The 19,621-nt window shown below is 47.5% G+C and overlaps 1 protein-coding gene across 1 annotated transcript in view; it reads left to right on the top strand.

Annotated features, from left to right (window-relative positions):
• Positions 1-4,638: 4,638 nt before the first annotated feature.
• The window catches only part of ZC3H3 (zinc finger CCCH-type containing 3), a 186,882-nt gene continuing 171,899 nt past the window's right edge, over positions 4,639-19,621 (top strand). Inside the window, exons 1-3 of the mRNA XM_055798664.1 lie at positions 4,639-4,708; positions 6,865-8,272; positions 10,505-10,701. Coding sequence (XP_055654639.1) covers positions 4,663-4,708; positions 6,865-8,272; positions 10,505-10,701 — 1,651 coding nt within the window. The 5' untranslated portion in view covers positions 4,639-4,662. The remainder of the gene's footprint in view (positions 4,709-6,864; positions 8,273-10,504; positions 10,702-19,621) is intronic.

Raw genomic sequence — 19,621 nt, 5'->3', positions numbered from 1 at the left:
AATGTGGGGGTTATTTTTGCAGTGTTAGGGTTTCAGGGGAGGTTAATAATGGCCAGGCTCCCTGATTGCTTTGTATTTTGAAGCTTTTGCCACCATCTGCACAAAGGGGTTTATTCCTACAGGCTGGCTCTTCCCCATATTCCGCTACTGAATTGCTTTAAAAGGCCACTAAACACACCATAAATAATTTACTAAATCTACCTTTCTGAGCAGGCAAATCATGGGCTTGCCCCGGGGATGTTATTTGATCAGAGCTGGGACAGGCATAGCTCCCTAACTGCAATGGGAAGTGAGACGTCCCAAGGGACAGCTTCTATTTTAAATAATTTGAAGTTGATGATTGGTTGCTTTTATAAAGTTCCCATCATGGGAGTGTTTAGAAGGGAATAGCGTTGTGCTGGTACAGCTACTTAGCTCAGCTTTTTTTTCCCAAATTGTTTAAAAAATTATCTTAGTCTGGATTTTTATCTCCTTTGCAGACTTGAGGTTCTGTTATGGTTTTGTTTAAAGTTACAAGGTTTATTCCCTTAGGGAAGGATGAAATTGCTCAGAAAACAGACTCCTTAAGGATAACGTCCATGTAAATGACATTCTCTGATTGTGCACTCAATTGGGTGGATACAATTTGTGAATACTCCTGATTTGTGTTGGTAACAAGGGGCCATCTGACTTTCAGGATGGGACGTGTGCCCAGTGGGTACAGTTCAGGTCAAAGAAAGTAATTTAGGGGATAGGGACTAGGATCAGACCTAAGAAAACTGTCTCCTGCTCTTGATTTGCCCCTCGTTTCCAGGAGGAATTGAGAAACTCCTCCTCCAAACGTGAACCGCCCTGAAAGCTGTCCATGAAACATTACAAAACATAACTTGCAGAGCCACTTATGCCTTTTTCTTGCTTAAGTAGAAGGTGCAAACTCCTGTGCCCAGATGATGTCTCAAAATTACCCTGACTGCAGCAGCTATTTTGCTTTGCTGCTGCTGCAGCCTTACCGGCACATCTAACACACAACAAAGGCTTTAAATGCGGGACTAAACTTGCCTATTCTTGCAGGAAGCTGCAAACATCTAGGATTGCCTGCCCTACCACAAGTTAACCTCTGCAGCTTTGGGACTAGTTCTGCAAAACATTTTAAACAAGTACAGCAAAAATATGAGAAAAAAGGACTTGCAAGGCTGACCTGTGTAATTAAAGTTTCCTTGCTGGAGGTGGTTCTATGGGGTCACCAGGAGATTGTCCATCTCGTGTCTGCAGGTACAGGCTGTGGTGGTGGTGGTCTCTGGGCAGATACTGGTGATGGGAGAGGGCAGAGATGGGCAGGGGAGTCTGGCTGGGCAGGGATCACAGGACGGGGGCAGGGGATGGCTGGATAAGGCTGGGATAGCCCAGGTTGGAGACAGGGGATGGGGGAGTCAGACCAGTTTGGGATGGGGGCAGGGGATAGCTGGGTGAGGCTGGGCAGTGGACAGAGGATGGGGACAGCTGGACCAGGCTGGGCTGGGGGCAGGGGATGGCTGGACAAGACTGGACAGGGGATGGGGACAGCTGGATGGAGACAGCTGGATGGGGCCGTGCTGGGAACAGGGACAGCTGCAATAGCCCAGGCTGGAGGCAGGAGAGGGGAACAGTTGGACCAGGCTGGGATGTGGGCAGGGGATGGCTGGATGAGGATGCAGAAGGAACAGGAGATGGGAACAGCTGGGCCAGGCTGCGCTGCGGAGAGGGAGCAGCCAGGATAGGCCAAGCTGGGGACAATAGCTGGGGACAGTTGGGACAGAATCATAGAAATCATAGAATCATTTAGGTTGGAAAAGACCCTGAAGATCAATGAGTCCAACTGTAATGCTTACAAGCAAAGTGAATATCACCACCCCATCAAAGTGCAGAGAAGTTTGTCATGTCATTTCCTGTGTGGGTCAGTTTGTTACTCTTGAGCTTCACACACTTCACTTTTGCAGGAAAGTCCTCTCCTGTATTAAAATCCTTCCCAGTTGTGAATTCAGTTGTAGATTCTACACTTTTTGTAGATTTGGCACTCTTACTTGTGATGATGAACAGGGTATTATACTTCATTTTGTTATAAACGATAACAATTAAAACAATTTTATTTGGGGTTCAATCAATTTAGGTTGAGAAACAATAAGCAAAAACAGCGCTGGGCGCGCAGAGAACTCAATTAGTTCCACCGCAGGCACACCTGAGTCCTAAAAGCAGTGTCTTTTATGCCCGGATCTTGGCCAATCTCTTCTTGCCAGATGTTCGTCCCGCTCTTTCCCCACTGGGTCGCTAGGGTACACCTTCTCCTCCTATTGGCTCTCCTTTGGCGTGCTTTTTCAAATCTCAAGGTCTTTGTCTCCTCCGGCGGGCTTTCGCTGGCCTGCCTTCCTTATCTCCCTTGGCGGGCTTTTCCAAGCAGCGATTGCCTCAGGGGAAGCCATCACATTGTCTCAAAGGAGAATCACACGTGCCCACTCACCACAACTGCGATACAGGTCCCAGATTTACACAGAGTACAACAATTGCACTTATCACACCACATTCTATTTTTGACATGAATCATGACTGCGTTTATCACAATTTTAATTAGGCTGGGTTAGGAAATAAATGTGTTTTACTTACTGATATTGCTTTTCCCCCCATTTATTTTGAAATGCTATTGTCTTTATTTTCAGCAGGCAAAATGTGAAGTATTGTTGCAAATCCTGACTTTCTTCTGTGGTTTAGATTATAAGCAGCTGCTCAGAGCCAAGGCTTGTGGGGTTCCTTGGAGCTGCTGAGTTACAGGTGGCCTGCTTTTCTGCAAACACCACGTAAAGAGCTGTGTAAAGAGTGGCAGCTGCATTCAGTGGGCAAACCTGGAGGTAAAGTGGCATGCCCAGGGTTACCTGGGGCATCGCTGCTGGAGCCAGTGCTGGGACCAAGTAAGTGGTTTGACACCTGCTTCTGCTCTAATCACAAGCCTTATTTCCTTTCTTTGTCCTTAGTTTTTAAGCACATGGCAATTTTTGCTTAATTTTAAAGTTCTTGTAAAACTTGGTGATGGCACATTGATGTAAGCATGTGCTGGATCAGCATCTGTTCTGTTGTGTATGTAGGTGCTTATGCAGCTGTACGTGTTTTCCATCTATAGGCTTCTGCAGCCCAAGGGAGAGATCCTCCCTCCCTGAGTGCAGATATCATGGCTGAGGACAGTATGGGGACAGCCACACTGGGCTGGGGACAGGAAATCATAGAACGGTTTGAGTTGGAAGGGACATTAAAGACCATCTAGTTCCAACTAGCTGCTATGGGCGAGGACATCTCCCACTAGACCAGGTTGCTCAGAGCCCCATCCAACCTGGCCTTGAACACTTCCAGGGATGGGGCACCCACAGCTTCTCTGGACAACCCGTTCCAGTGCCTCATCACCATCACAGTAAAGGATTTTTCCTTCTATCTAGTCTGAATCTACCCTCTTTTAATTTAAAACCATTCTCCCTTGCCTTCTCACTCAGGCCCTACTAAAAAGTCTGTCCCCATCTTTCTCATAGGCCCCCTTTAAGTATTGAAAGGCTGCTCTAAGGTCTCCCCAGAGCCTTCTCTTCTCCGGGCTGAACACACCCAACTCTCTCAGCCTTGATAGTAGAGGTGCTCCAGCCCTTGGACAATTTCTGTGTCCCTGCTCTGGACCTGCACCAAGAGGTCCATGTTCTTTTTATGTTGGGGTCCCCTGAGCTGAATGCAGTGCTCCAGGTGGGGTTCTCACCAGAGCGGATCAGAGGGGCAGAATCCCCTCTCTCAGCCTGCTGGCCACACTGCTTGGGATGCAGCCCAGAAGACAGGTTTTTAGGCTGCAAGCACACATTCTTGGGCCATGCTGAGCTTGTCACCCACCAGCACCTCCAAGTCCTTCTCCACAGGGCTGCCCTCAATCCATTCTCTGCTCAGCCTGTACTGATGCTGGGGGTTGCCCTGACCCAGCTGCAGGACCTTGCACTTGGCCTCACTGAACTTCATGAAGTTTGCACGGCCCCATCTCTCCAACCTGTCAAGGTCCCTCTGGATGGAATCTCTTCCCTCCAGCGCGTTGACCACACCACACAGCTTGGTGTTGTCGGCAGACCTCCTGAGGGTGCACTCGACCCCACTGTCCACATCATGACAAAGATGTGGCACAGCACCAGAGCCAGTACTGACCCCTAAGGAATGTCGCTCATCACCGATCTCCACTTGGTCATCGAACCATTGAGCGCAACTCTCGTAGTGTGACCATCCAGCCAATTCCTTATCTATCGAGTGCTCCACCTGTCACATCCATGTCTCTCCAGTTTAGAGTGAATGATGTTTGGTGGGAGAGCATTAAAAGCTTTGCATGGTGACAAAATGGGGACAGCTGGATTAGGCAGGGCATGGGACAGAGGTTGAAGAGAGCCAGGCCAGCTCAGGCTGGGGACGGGGGGCGGCGCGAGCCGGCGCCAGCCGTGAGCGGAGGCGCTGGGCGTTGGGCCGGAGCCGGGGCCGGGCTCAGGCCCCGCCGAGCCGCGCAGGCCGTGGCTGCCCCCGTTGCTAAGCGACGGCCGCCGCGGCTGCGGGCGCCACGTGACGCTGCGCGCTCACGTGACCGGCCAACGGCCGGCGCTGGGTGATGACGTGGCGGGGCGGGGGGTGTGCGGGAGCGCTGCGGGGATGGAAGAGAGGGAGCAGCTGTGGCGGCAGATCTGCCAGCTGCAGGGTACGGCCGGGCCGGGGGAATGGTGGGGCGGCTGCTGTGAGGGGACACCGAGTCTTGGGGGAGAAGAGGGCGGGTTGTGAGGGGAACAGGGGAGGGGGAAGAGGGGGAGGGGCGGGCTGTGAAGGGAGCCGGAGGGGGAGGGGCGGGTTGTGAGGGGACCCGGGGGAGGAGGGAGGAGGGGCGGGTTGTGAGGGGACCCGGGGATGGGGGGGAGGGGCGGATTGTGTGTGGGAAGAGCGGCGTGTTGTGAGGGCTCCCGGTGGGGGGAGGGGCGGGTTGTGAGGGGACCCGGGGGGGAGGAGTGGCGGGTTGTGAGGGGACCCCGTAGCCTTCTGGGGGGGAGGGGCAGGCTGTGAAGGGGACTTTGGAGTCTGGGGGGAAGGGACAGGTTTTGACGGCGGGCCTGGGAGTTTTGTGGGGGAGGGGAACGGAGAGGAACCCGGAGTGCCGGGGAGGGGAGGGCTGAGGCTTGGTAAGGGCCCAAGAGGTGGGAGAGGGGAGAGACCCCCGAGTGCTGGATGGGCCAAGGCAAGGAGGGAGGAGAGCACCGGAGGGGTTCAGAGGTCCCCGCGGTAGGGAGTTCCCCCATGTTGCTCGTTCTTATAGGGCCTGTGACCCTCCTGGCTGGGGGCTGGAGGTGTCCCCTCCCCCATGTCCCCCGGGGCTGGTGGCACAGAGGTGGGATGTGCCCCTCGCCCTCTGTCCCTTGACTCCTCGGCAGGGTGGATGAGTGCAGGGGGGATATATTTGCGTGCCCTTTCCTACCTCTGGTGAGCATCAGTGCTTATTCTTAGCACTCACTCACTATTTATAGACCCCAAAGTAATTTTCCTTCATTAGTAAGGCTGGAAACTGCTTGGGCCTTGTGGGGGATCTGCCTCTGTCCAGGAGCTCCTACGTGGCAGGGGTGTAATGAGAGGGAGGAGAGCATGGTCCTTGCCTTTTCCAGGAGGGATCTGCTGACGCTGCTCTTTTGCTGGCTCTGTGACCTCTTGTGTAGAAAAAACTTTTCTATACTGACGTATCCCTAAAATATAAGTATTAAAAATCCTTTGATAATCCCTTTTGCTGAAAGGTTTTTCCTAAACACTGAGGCTTAACAAGTGCAGACCCTCCCTAATTGACATGTATGTATTATACAAACAACTTTGTTAGTAGAGCAAAGCACCGGGGAGGTGGAGTGGCTTGGCAGAAGGATGTGCAGTGACTCAACAGCAAAACTGGGGCTGCCTCGGAGCCTCCTCATTGCTGCTTTGAAGTAGAGCAATGAAGCTGGTGAAGGGTCTAGAACACAAGTCTTATGAGGGGTGGCTGAGGGAACTGGTGGCGTTTAGCTTGCAGAAAAGGCTGCTCAGGGGAGACTATCACTCTCTACAACTGCCTGAAAGGAGGTTGTAGTAAGGTGGGGGTCAGTCTCTTCTCCCAAGTAACAAGTGATAGGATGAGAGGAAACAGCTGCAAGTTGCTTGTGGGGGGGTTTAGATTGGATATGAGGAAAAATCTCTTCCCTGAAAGGGTTGACAAGCATTGGAAGAGGTTGCCCAGGAAAGAGGTTGAGTGACCATCTCTGAAGGTATTTAAAAGATGTGTAGATGTGGTGCTTAGGCACATGGTTCAGTGGTGGGCTTGGCAGCATTAGGATTAATGGTCAGACTGGATATTAAAGGTCTTTTCCAACCTAAATGATTCTGTGAGTCTATGCTTTGTGTTTGGGGCTGGCAGTGGCTGTGCTGGACTACTTGCAGGCACTCAGAGACTGTTCTGAAAAGATATCTGGAAATAAAATTAACATTTTTTTTAAAAATTAGTCTCCAAAACCAATAATTCACATGTCTGTTTTGGCACATAAAAAAGATTGTTTAAGGGGCAAAATGTGGCTGACAGCACTAGTGCAGTGTGTTAAGGGTGTGTTGGTGAATGTGATTCAGACCTGCATTGAGCTCTCCTGCAAAATCACTTTTGTTGCTGACTTTTGTGAGGATTGAGGGAGATACTTGTTTTAAGTTTTTCCTTCCAGCACTGCTTATGTGAAATGTGGCCTGCGCAAGACTGTGTGGAGTGATTGTCCTCATTGCAGCACAAGGAAAACCAACGTTGTGATGGTGCCAAACTCCTGTAGGAATGGTGATTAACAGTCCCTGTCTTCTTTTCCTTAGGTCTCATAAATGACCATAAAAACACACATGGGGATGCACCACGGCCGCTGCCACCTGCACTGCCGAGGTGGAACAACCCCCACCAGCCTGCCTTCAACAGGAGGGGGGCATTTTCAGCCAGGTACCCCCAGCAGGCTTCCAGGGATTTCCAGCTGCGCCAAGGTCACTCCTGGAGGAAAAAATACTCTCTTGTCAACCGGCCGCTGGGATCAGCATGTGAGGTTGGAAGTGGTGGAGGTGCCAGCACATCTTGGGCTTTTGGAAGCCATGGGGACAGCCAGGCATCTGAACCACCAGAATCGTCTCCGGAGAGACATGTGGACTTAACCACAGATGGTAATATAGTTGTGGGGATCCAGCTGCCACAGAGGGCTGGCCCATTTGTAGATATGAAAGGCTTTGCTGATGTGGGTTCTTATTGTGAATTTTCTGGGCTGAAAACGGTGGTCAGTGCTCCAAGTGACAGTAAAAATGTGCAGAAATCTTCATACACAAGCCGAAGTGAAGAGAGAAGACCCTCTCTCTCAGTTTCATTTAGTTCATCTCACCGGTTTGTGAGTTCAGCGTACGTGAGCATGTCAGATAAGCCTAGAATGGTGCGTCTGTCTGGTGACGTGGCCAGGAGCTCCCTTGCCTCCTGCGGAAGCACCAGTGAAAGCGCTGTGACACTGAAATCAGAGCCACAGCAGCCTTTGGTGTTGCCAGATCGCGAGCCAGCTCGGCACTTGGTGCAAAGGAAGTCAGAACCACCAGCTCCAGGGCAGTCTAGTTGTGAGCAAGTCAGAGATGCTTTCGGAGAGCCGAAGCTCCTTGGAAATGGCAAGACATGCTCTAGATCTGCTCAGGCTGCGACTTTGGTGGTTGGGATGACTCCAGTGATGAGCAGTTTTTCTGTAGTCCCCAAAGCTGCTGGTCTCCAAAGAGTTGCCTCAGTATCCATCTCCAGCAAAGCTCCAAAGTTCAGGAAAACTAATTACACGTGGGTTGCAAACCCTGGCAAATGCTCTTGTACTGTGAAGAGGTGGGTCAGCCCTAGAGCTTCTGAAAGTGCTAAGAAGGTTGCTGGTGGAGCGGACAGAGGTGCTAAACTATCACCAAAAGCAGAATTGGGAGTAAAGCTGAAGAAATCGGGACTGCAGTCTAAACTAGGTGTTTCTCCCAGCAAGTATAAGTGGAAAGCCACCAGCCTGCAGACCTCACCCTCCACCTCCAAGTCAGCATTCAGGTGGCGATCTGAGGATCAGATAAAGCCTCCAGCTCCAAACCTCCCTCGAGCTGGTGCTGCCCCACCACCTCAGAGTGCTGCCGCTGTTGGTCTTGGTGGCGCAAAGTCCTCTGGTGATGCTGTGCTCTCCAGTTATAAAGTGAAGAGTCGGACAAAAATCATCAAGAGAAAAGGAAACTCGGGGTAAGTTGTTGGTCATCTTCAGAGTGGTGTCGTCACACTTGTTGGGTTTTGTGTTGATTGGCAAAGTTGTGGCTATAAGTGAAATTCCAGTGAGCACTGTAAACTGGAAGGGTATATGTATGTGCCTTTTGCTTTTGAAGTGTGGTGACTTTGTTCTGTCTGGAGGCATCCTGCTTTCCAGGGTTGGAAGGCTTCAAATTTTAATTGCTTTTGCAGGCTCTGTAACTATGACTTCAACCTTTGAAACAGAGCTGGGTTTTCTTCTTAGCTCCCACCCCTGTTCTCCAAAGACTTCTGCAGCACTCACGAGACTCCTCCCTGACCTGAATAACAGACTAATATTCCAAGGGAAGGAAAGAGCTGTCTCGATTTATTTTCAAACTTGCATAACCTTGTTGCATTGGGGGCTGGGGAAAGGAGAAGTGGTTTGAATTGCTGTATCATGTACTATCTGTTCCTGTAAAGCATTGTGCAGACCCTGGGATGGAGCAGGGATGGGAGGTGAGTTGTGCACGCTCTACTGTAGAAGAAGTGCTATCTGTGCTGCTCTGCTGGTACTTTCATCCCTTGGGTGCCATCCTTTTGTGCTATCCACCAGTAACCCAAAGTGTCCTCCCTGAAGGCTCTTGTTCTTCCTTCTCCTTGTCAAATCAGTGACAGATCTGTGGCTGTCATAGCTACCTTGGGAGCGTGTGGTGTGCCAGATCAGCAGATACTCCTGGGGTATTGTGGAGCAAGTTCTTCCCCCTGGCCATGTCTGATAGGGACAGAGTACAATGGGACGTTTATAAATGAAGCTTGGCGGAAGGAAAAGGTGTGTGGGCTGAGTTATCTGTAAAAAGGTTTTGCACCAGGCTGGGAGTCCAGAGGAAACAGATAAGAGATTGGGACCAAACTTTCTCTGAAAGCAGGTGTGTCGTGGAAGTGCTGCAAGGGCTTAGTCACATTGTGCTCCCGGTGGGAAAGCTGTGTTTCTCAGCAGGGCCGTATGCAAGCCCAGCCTGTGCTGCAGGGAAGGGATAAACAGGAGGAGGTGAGGGTTGGTGGCACAGCTGTGTGACCTCTATACCACTGAACTTAGAGATACCCTCAGTGTAGCGGACACGTGGTTGGCTCCTTTCTCACTACAACAATGCCAAGCTTGAGCTCTTGAAAATTGAGGGCTGTGGCCTAAATATTTTGAGTGATGCAGTGAGCTGGTAAACGGCAAAGACTGAGAATCTGGTGCCTTGATTCCTGCTTCTATTTTCAAGATCCTCTGCTCAGTGCTTCATCACAGGTTTCCATCCCTTCCTTGCCCTCCTGGTTTGCTGGGTTATGTGGCTGTGGGTGGATCATTCTGGAGCAAGGTGCCTGGAGAAGCTGGGGTTGTTTGGGATTTTTTGGCAGTTGGGGAGATGAGCCCCCCCCCCATCTTGCTAAAGACCAGCACAATTAGAGAAGTGATTGTCCCCCTGTACTTGGCACTGGTGAATCCTGTGTTCAGTTTTGGGCCCCTCACTAAAAGAAAGACATTGAGGTGCTGCAGCGTGTCCAGAGAAGGGCAACAAAACTGGTGAAAAGGTCTGGAGCACAAGTCTTACGAGGAGCAGCTGGGGGAACTGGGGTTGTTCAGTCTGCAGAAAGGAGGCTGAGGGGAGACCTTATCACTCTCTACAACTGCCTAAAAGGAGGTTGTGGTAAGGTGGGGGTCAGTCTCTTCTCCCGAATAACAAGAGGAAACAGCCTCAAGTTGCACGGGGGGAGGTTTAGATTGGCTTTTTCTTCAGAAGGGTTATCGAGCACTGGAAGAGGCTGCCTAGGGAGGTGGTGGAATCACCATCCCTGAGCATATTTAAAAAATGCATAGTTGTGGTGCTTGGGGACATGGTTCAGTGGTGGGCTTGGCAGTCCTGAGTTAGCGGTTGGACTCGATGATCTTAAATATCTTTTCCAACTTAAAATGATTCTATGAGTCTATCCTCTCACCCACATCCGCTGAGCAGAAAGCAAAAGGGAATGAGTCAAGTTAGGCTGTCAAATACCTCATTTTCCATCTGTGCTTTGCCAGAAATTCATTACACTTGTCTATTTACTTGCAATTTTCTGTTCAGTGCTTCTTAGCACCCTTGGGTAGGGGACCAGTGTGGAGCTTGGTGATCCAGCTTCTCCTCTCAGTGCTAGGAAAGGGGACTGAGTACATTTTGGTCACCTCTCTCCTTTCTTCTAACTGTGTGGTGTTCCCTTTCACAGTTCCCTGACAGATAAGAAGAACAGCTCCTCACCCACCGTGCCTCTGAAAAGCCACTTCCATCTCAGGAAGAAAAACTCTTTGCGGGGGAAACCTTCTGTGCCACTGAAACGCTCCTCTCCCAAGGGCCTGGTACAGATCTCCAAGCACAGGCTCTGCAGGCTGCCGGTCCCTGGGATGCAGGTCTCTACCAAGGAAGGTAGGAACAGCTGTCCCAAGGGATGACAGTGCTCGCTGACTGCGAAGTGGTTCCAGGGGACACTCTTGGGTTTGGAAGTGAGTTACAGAGTCCTCCAGGAGATGTATCTGCTATTGTCAGTCCTGGACCAAACACTGAGGAGAAGTTTGGGTGGAGTAAAAAAATTCTGCCTTACCTCAGAGCTGTCTTGTGCTTTGACATCTCCTGACAAGGCCATTTTAAAGTTGCTTCTTGCTTTTAATGTGGTTTTGCTGGACTTGCAGGCATCGTACAGGAAGGTGCTCAAGGAAGGAAGAGGGTAGCAGAGGCAGTAATACTTCTGTGAGACTAATCTTTCTTTTTGCACTGGGTAAAAGCTTGTGCATGCTGTGAGACACCCCTCTAGCAACTATAGACCTACCTAATGCACCTGTTTCCCAGTTCCATGTCTGTGGGCATCTAGGTTTTGTATGAAATTTGCTTAAAATAGCAATAATCAGAGGAATACCATGTCCATTTTGTTTACATCCATGTGTGCTGGCTTGGGCTGGCAATGGTCAGAGTAGAAATCAGCTACACCTACGCGTGCGTGAAATGTTTTCGTGATGTTTCTGGCTCAAAGTCTGATTCTGCTATTCAGTGGCCATTTATGTGGACAAGTGGCTCTGCTCCCCTGAGATTGTTTCCTCAAATGTATTTGAAGCATGTTTTGTTCCTGTGCTGTGCTTGTTGATGTACGGCAAGGTGGCCAGTGACATTGTGGGTAGGCATTGCTTGAGTTGGGAGGGCTGTTAAGGCCGTGATGTAGCTGTGAGCTACCTCCAAAAGTAAAAGCTGTTGAGCCTCTGTTTTCAGGAAGACAGAGCAGGAAACCACAGAATTTCCACTAGTGAGTTTACATGTGTGATTATAATTAATTCTTATTCAGACAAATCACTGCATTGAGATGTTACTGTGTTTTGATGGATGAAAAGACAAGAATGGGGGGCTTGCTGTTCAGGAAAGGGAAAAGCTTTTTGTGAGAGGAGAATAAAGGGATTTTTCCCTTCATGTGTGTGTTTGAAGATGGATTTGGAGGGATGGGAGGGATGCTGGGAGCAGAATTTTCATTCTGGTGCTTTAGGAGGCAAGCAGTGACTCACGGGAGAGGCTTAATGGCAACTATCAGTATTTGAACAGTCCATTGATATTTTTGCCATAATTTACTCAAATTACTGCTAAAATTTTCCTCTGACAAGTTCTCTTACAAAACTATTCTGTATTTCCTCATACATTTGCCACCTTCCAAGAAGATCTTGGGTTCAGGAATAATTAATGCAAAACTAATGGGAATTTATTAAACTAGAGGAGTTTGGTGGAAAGTTAAATAAACATAGGCTTCCTAACTAGAATAAAAATGCTACCATCTGATCTCAGTGCAGGTTGTGAAGAATATGATTTCTCTCAAAGGTCTCCCTTGACAGACACCTAAGTAAAAGGCAGTTTGAAACACACTGTAAAGGGCAATAAGGAGAATAATATGTGCATTTGTGCAGTTGCATTGATGATCCAGCATTCAAGCAGTTGCCTGGCTTTGGGGCTGAATCTTGCTCCATTTAAGGATGTCAGCCAATCCTTTTGGTGGCTGGAAAGGCACAAAGACTGCACCTCCAGATGCTGTGTTAGAAGTTTTCATGCAGTATGTGAAGGCAGCATGTACTGTTGGAGGTCTTGGTCATACTTGCACTGTGGTTGCGCTTCTGTGATCTTTGAAATTAGAGGTGGTGGATATAGCATGTGGCCAGACCCAACTGTGATGGTGATGTGGGGGCAACAAGGCTTTTCTTCCTTGGGTGATGTGTAGAAGGAGGGAAGCAGCCCTTCAGTCTCCCCAGAACTGTCCACTGGCTATTCTGGGGTGAATTTAGGGCTCATATCTCACAAACTACTTGATGGGGACCTTTCTCCAGTGTGGCATATCCAGTACAAGTAATTGAATAAATCTTCATGCTGTAAAGCTCTTTTTTAAAGAACGTACTGTGCTTGCTGAGAGCCTGATGCTAACACCTCTACAGTAGGCTTTGGAGAGACAGAGAAATTTGGGGTTGCAAAGCATTTTACCTATGAGGAAACTGAGACCCTGCTGGTTACAGGGATATAAGCTGTTCGGGTGATCCAGGAACAGACCTGAGGTTAAACCAGATCCTTGTTCTCTGTGTGGCTTCATGTTTACACCTGGATTTGTGCAGAGCAGTGGCCTCGCTGTAGTTTGGTCAGCTGTGTGTGCCATTGAGGAGATCACAGTGCTCAAGCTGCTGCCTTGGGAAGGCTCCTAGCACCCATCTCGCTTGACTTGGCAAACATCTCTTCTTTTTAGAAGCTCTCAGTAAAAACATAAGCCCAGTGAAATGAAGCTTTCACATAGGTTAAGAGTATACAAAATGGATCAAAATCTTCTGCCCCCCTGGAAGCCTGAGTGGCAGCTGCCAAAAGCCTGTGTCTTTTGGGAATGTATTCTGAGTTCTAGCTCCTTGGTTGAAGGTAATGTTCCCATACTGAAAAAAAAAAATATAATTTTAAACTGCACAGGGGTGAAAATATGTAGATAGAGTGGAAATACAGTTGTGCTCCTGGCTTTGTTCAAAGTAAAGTTGGCAAATAAAGAAGTCTAGGAAAGTAGGGGGGAAAAAATGGAATATGTGTCTGGAAGTGACTTTGGGAGAGTGTATAGTTCATTGACCTGTTCAAAAGTGGATCAAACTATCAAACCATTCCTGACAGATGTAGCCAAACCTAGCACAGCCAAAACCCTGACTTCGGAGAGTTGTGAGTTGTCTGCATTGAAGTGACTATGTTGTTTTCTGGCTTGCATCTGTGCACTTCTCAGTCTTAGCTCAGAGATGTGGAACCTGGTATCTGCTTTAATAAAACTTGGTGACCATGCCTTGTGGCTCTTTTTCTTTGCAAACTGCAGTACCTGCTATAAAAAAAGTGTCTTGATGTGGTTCTTAAAATGACTAGAAGTAAATATCCTGCCTGCCTTTTCTGGTGCGTATATCTGGGTGTGCACATGTGAGACTACTCTTCCTCACTTCATGAATGCCACAAATACTTTTTGCTGTGCCTCGCTGTGCTAATGGGAGCACGGACACTGATTCTTTAGATGGTGAATTAAAAATGCTTCCTCACCGTAATTATGAAATGGCTTCTAAATTTCTTTCTTGCTTTCTGTGGTGGAGAGGAATTATACTCTGGTGGATGAGGCATTATTTGGACTGGAAAAAGGACTATCAAGTGGCACTGGGATCCATTCACTGGAAGCTCTAAAAGAACTCCTTAGGCTGCTTTTCTCCTCCCCAGGGAGGAGGGTATAAGGTTATTTCTGCTGTGTTTGCTGCTGCTTTGTCCAGCCTTTCTGCAGAGCTGAATTAAATACATCTTTCTGCTAGGAGGACTTTGTGCAGTTGAGATCTCTTGCTGGGTATATTTCCTGTTGACATGGTGACTATGAGAACTTGGCTGCACATCCCCTTCCTGGAGAGGCTCTGTAAGATACGACACAGCAATGTAAGTTTGAGAATTCTTGTCATCTTTTCTCTACTGTGCTTACAGGCTTTCCCCTTGCTGCTGGGACATAGAGTGCTAAATGCTGATATCATGTGGGTAGATGGTTGCTGGTAATCTAACTTCTGTTGTACTGTTATCTCAGGGGATCCCAAAGGACTTTATTTGCTCTTTCCTGTGCCATTGGCTGCTCTGTGAGGCAGCTGCTGAGTGATGCACATTTGCTTTGCTTCTCCAGTTAGAAATTCAGCAAGAGTCTTGACTGCTTTAAAATTGCCAAATGAATTTTGGCAGGGTTGGTGCTGCTTGCTGGGCATCCAGTTATGGCGAAGGACTAGCAAGGTGCCTGCCCCACACATACTTTCCTCTTAGCAGCAGCCATGCCTGTAGCATGGAGGCCAAGCAACTTATGTCCAGCAGACCTTGACCCTTCATGTTTACCTTCATAATTAGCCTGTGGATTTGCTTCCTTTGATTGGAATTGAGTTTATAGGTTTGAATCCTTTATACCTTAAGGCTTTTCTTTTGAGAGAGGGTTAAATCCTAGGCAGTGTATTTTAGCTTAATGTGTTGAACTCTTCTTATGCTCTGGATTTTTACAGCTGTTGAATTATTGCTGGACTGTTCCTACGTGCATTAGGATTCTTTTTTTTTTTTTTTTTCCACAGGGAGACATGTAGGGTCTAGTATGAAAAAAGGTTGTTAGATGCTGGATGGGGCAAGGATATTTTCAAGGCAGCATTTCGAAGTCTGATAAGAGAGTGTAGCCACAGATAGGGCTTGGAGCAGCTCGGACATCACTCACGTTTTGTGCCTCTAAACATATAATTACATATATAGTGGGTGTCTTCTGGTTTCACAGCACTCCTGTAGTGAGCTGGGAATAAGTCAAGGCTTGTGGGTTCAATTCCTGCCTCTCAGGTTATCAGAGAGATTTTGAGAGGGTTGTTTTTATTTCTCTTTGCTTGTGCAAAGTGGGGATATTAATCAGGTGGTAGATTTTAAGTCTTGCCATTTGTTACTGAGAACCTCTGGGAGCAGAGTAGGGCACAAATGGAGCAGTGAGACTGATGTTCAGTCTCTGGCTTGATGTTGAAGCAACACCCATCGCCTCTCTTGCTGGGAGCAGACTGGTGACAGTCCTGGGCCAGCTGAGTGGCTTACCTCTGATTAGTTTGTCATCTTGAGTCTGAACATGCACAGTTTAGCTAACAAACAGATCAAAAAGCCAGATGGTTCATGCTGGGCTCATGATCCTGCTGGATGGATGTGGTTGTGCTGGAGCCTGGATCCAGTTGGTGCTCATGCCAGTGTGGTGAGCGAGCATCTGGCATGTCTGCATTCCCAGGGAGCTGTGGGATCCCATGTCGGATAAAACCTGTGTGTGTCAGGGCTGGGGACAGAAGGACAGCTGGGGACTGTGCCTTAAAGGTGCACTGCAGCATGAGTGCAAAAAACTGGGTCAGCCCCTTCCTTCCCTGCTGATGCAGGTGGCATTGTGACACAGCTTTGTTGTTTCCTTGTCTGTCCTGTTAAACAGGCTCTTGGGATACATGGCATGAATTCTGCAGTACGTACTGAAGTCATTGGTCCTGCCTTTCCCAAGCATGTAACGCAAAGACCTGTCAGTATCCTGACTCTACAATTCCCTTTTTGGATCCAAATGGACCCGTTTGATCTTGCGCAGCAGTGCGGCTGTGCCAGCCACTGCTGAGACTCGGTTTCAGATTGGTGTTTGTGATGGTCTGTATTCAGAGGCACTTGGCTTCTGTGGGAATCGCTGTGTTTTCGTTTAAGGATCAGTGGTCATACTAGCAACAAAATGGAAAGTGGCAGACTAGTAGCAGTTCTCTTGGGATTATTTGGGCTGCTCTCATGATGAGTGTGATATCTGTAGCTGTTACCATTTAACTCCAAAATACTCATTTGGTTAAATGGAGCATTTAATAACTGGTCAGAAATTGGGATGTGTCCCAAATGGAAGTTCCTCAGATGGGGTGGTAGAGTGGTGAAGCATTTCTAATGCAGTTAGCGGTCTGTTCATCCAGGTATTTTAATGCAGATCTTGCGCTGGGACAGAATGCCTGTGTAGGATGAGCTCAAGCGCTTGACCAAAGCAAAGAGGAATAGAAAATGTTCTGTTGCTCAGTTTAGCCAAATTGATGTTGATAAAACAGCCTTTAGATGTTGTACTTCTTGACCACTTAGTACTTAATATTAATGTGCCATTAATATTAAAGACTGCCTTTTTCTTTTTATTCCTTTTTCCCATTTAACTTCTTAGGCTCTTTTTAGAGGGAAGGAGAACTGGGAGATAACTATTTTGCCAGGAGCTGTGACTTCACTCAGGTAACATGTCCCTGCTTTGGGCATGGTTGTGAATCTGATGAAACTCATCCCCTTGTTTGAGCTGGCTTCACAACTTCTGCAATGGGGTCTGCTTCATCTGGCACCTGCATATTTCAGACCCCTGTCTGAATGTCAGGTTTCATATATACATTTATCTATAGAAGTGGCAGATCAGGCTGTCTCACTTGCCTCTGGTGTAGGCAAGACAGTTTGGATCTGAAGATAAGAGGGATAAAAGGCAGCAGTTACTTCCCTCCTTATCCAGGGAAAAGCTGGAGGAGCAACAAAGATCATCAGGCTGCTGAATGTGGTCCTCAGACCACTGGTGCCTCTGTGTTGCACAGAAATAATACAGCCTGTTTAAATGCAAGCTGAAGTTAACTTTGATTCCTATTTCTTTTCTTCAAATTATATATTTTTATATATTATGTATTTTATTGTTTTTATTTTAAATTACTTGCTATAATTGGAAGTGCTCTTACAGCCTGAATTTTTAATTCCTGTATTAACTGTGTGGGAGTCACAATGGCGAGATTGCTGGACTGCCCTTGTACTTGAAAGCCCTAAGCTGCAATCCTCTTTCTGGATGCAAGAAGCAGGGGGAGGCGAACTGGTAATTAAGATGTGGGTGGAGTTTTCATGGATGGCAATTCCCCCAACCATCTTATTTTTGGCATCAGAACCAAAGGATTTGATTTGGAGAATAAATACTGGGCTTTTTGTCATTCGCCTAGTAACTTTCCTGCCAATAACGTATGTTGTAATTATGTTGTCTAAATGGCAAATGTCTATCCTGAATTGACTTTTTGTTGCTTATTTGTTACAGCAAAAGGGCAATACAATCAAACTGTGGTGCGTATGCTGGGACAACACAGTTTCCTGCAGTGTTTTTTGGCCACGTGCTGTCCAGTTTAGCTTGGGCAACCTTTATCCACTTTCTCCAAACTGGTGATAGTTTTTTTCCTGAAGGTGCAGGGGTGTGATCTTTTTATCACTGGTTTTAAGGGAAAATACCAACTTCAGAGTGAGGTTTGACTGATCCAGATGCAGCAACAGCGGGATAAGCCTGCTCCTCCAGTGCTACGAGTCCTGTGCCAGCAGTGCGGATGTGGGAATGCCCCATTTTCCAACAGCCATTTACTCCCAGTTCTAGCTGGTCACTTATTTGACATCTTGCAGGATGAAGCCCTTTCTCAACTCTTGTTTTTGATGAAAGACAGGTGAGCACTTGCAGTTGTGAACCTTTCCTCACCCTTGCAAATAATCAATGCTGTTGCCCTCCTTGGCTGCTGCAGCTCTTGTGCAATGCTGCTGTGCTGGTAAGTGTTCACCCTGCTTGGGCATTCGGCATGATGGTGCTGCCATTTCTTATTCCCCTGGCTTTTTCTTTGGGAAAAAACTAGAAGTGCTTAAAATTAAGATATTTTTTTTAATATACTTTTTAATTTTTTTATATATACTTTTTAATTTTTTTAAGATTTCTTTTAATGTCAAAGATATGGCAACTCTATGGATGGGGAACTGCACCATGCCTCTTCGCTGTGTGTTTGGCACAGGAGCAGAGAATGGGATTTCAGGGAGTCTCTCGGGCCACCCTTCCTTCCCTGCAGCCCTGCAGAGGGCACTCGTGCCCCTCGCATCTCCCCAGTCCACCTTTTTCTGGTTATTGATGGCCTAATTTCGTCTTTATGTGAAAGAAAGCAGATATCAAGTAATTTGCAGCAATAACCTGCTAATGCTGGGCCAGTATCAAAACTCCCATGTTCATTTCAAGTGGCAGATAAAACACTAATATATAATTATCCTTGCAAATTGGATTGTTTTAAATAACCAAAAGGCTATGGCCAGGAGAAAACTATCCCATTTCCCTTGAGTTACTATTGCAGTGTAATTGCTGCGTTCAATCAATTTCCTTGGCATTAGAAATTCCATCACAATCAACATTAAGCTTTATTCATTGTGATGGCTAAGAGCCGGGCCATTTCTCCTCTTTTCCTTAACTGGCAAAATTAATCAGGGAAAAGATTTTAAACATTTACCCGTGCGAAAGAGGTCAGCTCTGCCACTATATTGCTCAGCAGATAAGGGGGCTAATAAAAAGAAAATTGAATTACTAATGATCGCCAGGAACAGAGTATATAAAACCTGGCAATCGCCCGGTTCAGGAAAAAGGAGAATCAATTTTCTTCGGACAAGGTGCGCTCATTTTTTATTTTGGCGCATATTATCAGCAATTTAATTTGAAAGCGCATAAACAGGAGGAAACAGTTAGAAAATAATGAGCCTGAAGGTGTAAAATGCTGCAGGATATATGCTGTACACAATTTATTTGGCACAACAGATAATCACTTTAATTGAATTCAAAACTGCATTGTTCAGCAGCAGTGCGGGCTGCCCGCCTCGCCCGAGGGGATTGCAGAATATTACAAAGATGCCAGTAAGAGGCTCCTCGATGTCTTTTCCCCTCTGTAATGTCCCCTTCCAGGCAGGACTTCTCAGCCGTGTGCCCGGGATTGCTTAGGCACAGTCACAGCTGGCTGAAAGCAGAAGATGGAGAAAGTGAGAGGCAGATTTCTCTAGGGACCCTTCTTTATTGTATTGCTATGTATATTTGTTTCTTAAATAATTTGATGTTTGCTGGGTTTGATGGTTCAGTGTAAGATCATTATGTAAGCATGAAGCGCTGAAACCAGTCATGTTGTCTTCTGCCTCAAGTGAACTTATTTTGCTGTGTCCCAACTGAACCTCCTGAGTTAAAAGGCTAGCTACCTCCTGCTTGTAGCGATCTCCTGCTTTGCTTATCAAACTTGTTTTTTAGTAGTAGCTTTTGGATTATGCCTGGGAGAGGTGGGTGGTGGGACAGAAGCTTTTGCTGCTGCAGGTCAAGCACAACTGCCACGCGAGGAGCTGCACTGCGAGGGGTGTCTTTCCAACTGTGCCACAGAGGTTCTTCATCCTCTAATTTCTTTTGTTCTTTGGGTTTGGAGAGTGGAGTGGACTTGTGCCGGGGTGGGAATAATACTGTTACTCAGCACTTTGTTCAGAGCAC

Source organism: Falco peregrinus, chromosome 3 (assembly GCF_023634155.1).
Source record: "Falco peregrinus isolate bFalPer1 chromosome 3, bFalPer1.pri, whole genome shotgun sequence".
NCBI classification, from domain to species: Eukaryota; Metazoa; Chordata; class Aves; order Falconiformes; family Falconidae; genus Falco; species Falco peregrinus.
This window is presented reverse-complemented; position numbering and strand designations above follow the sequence as displayed.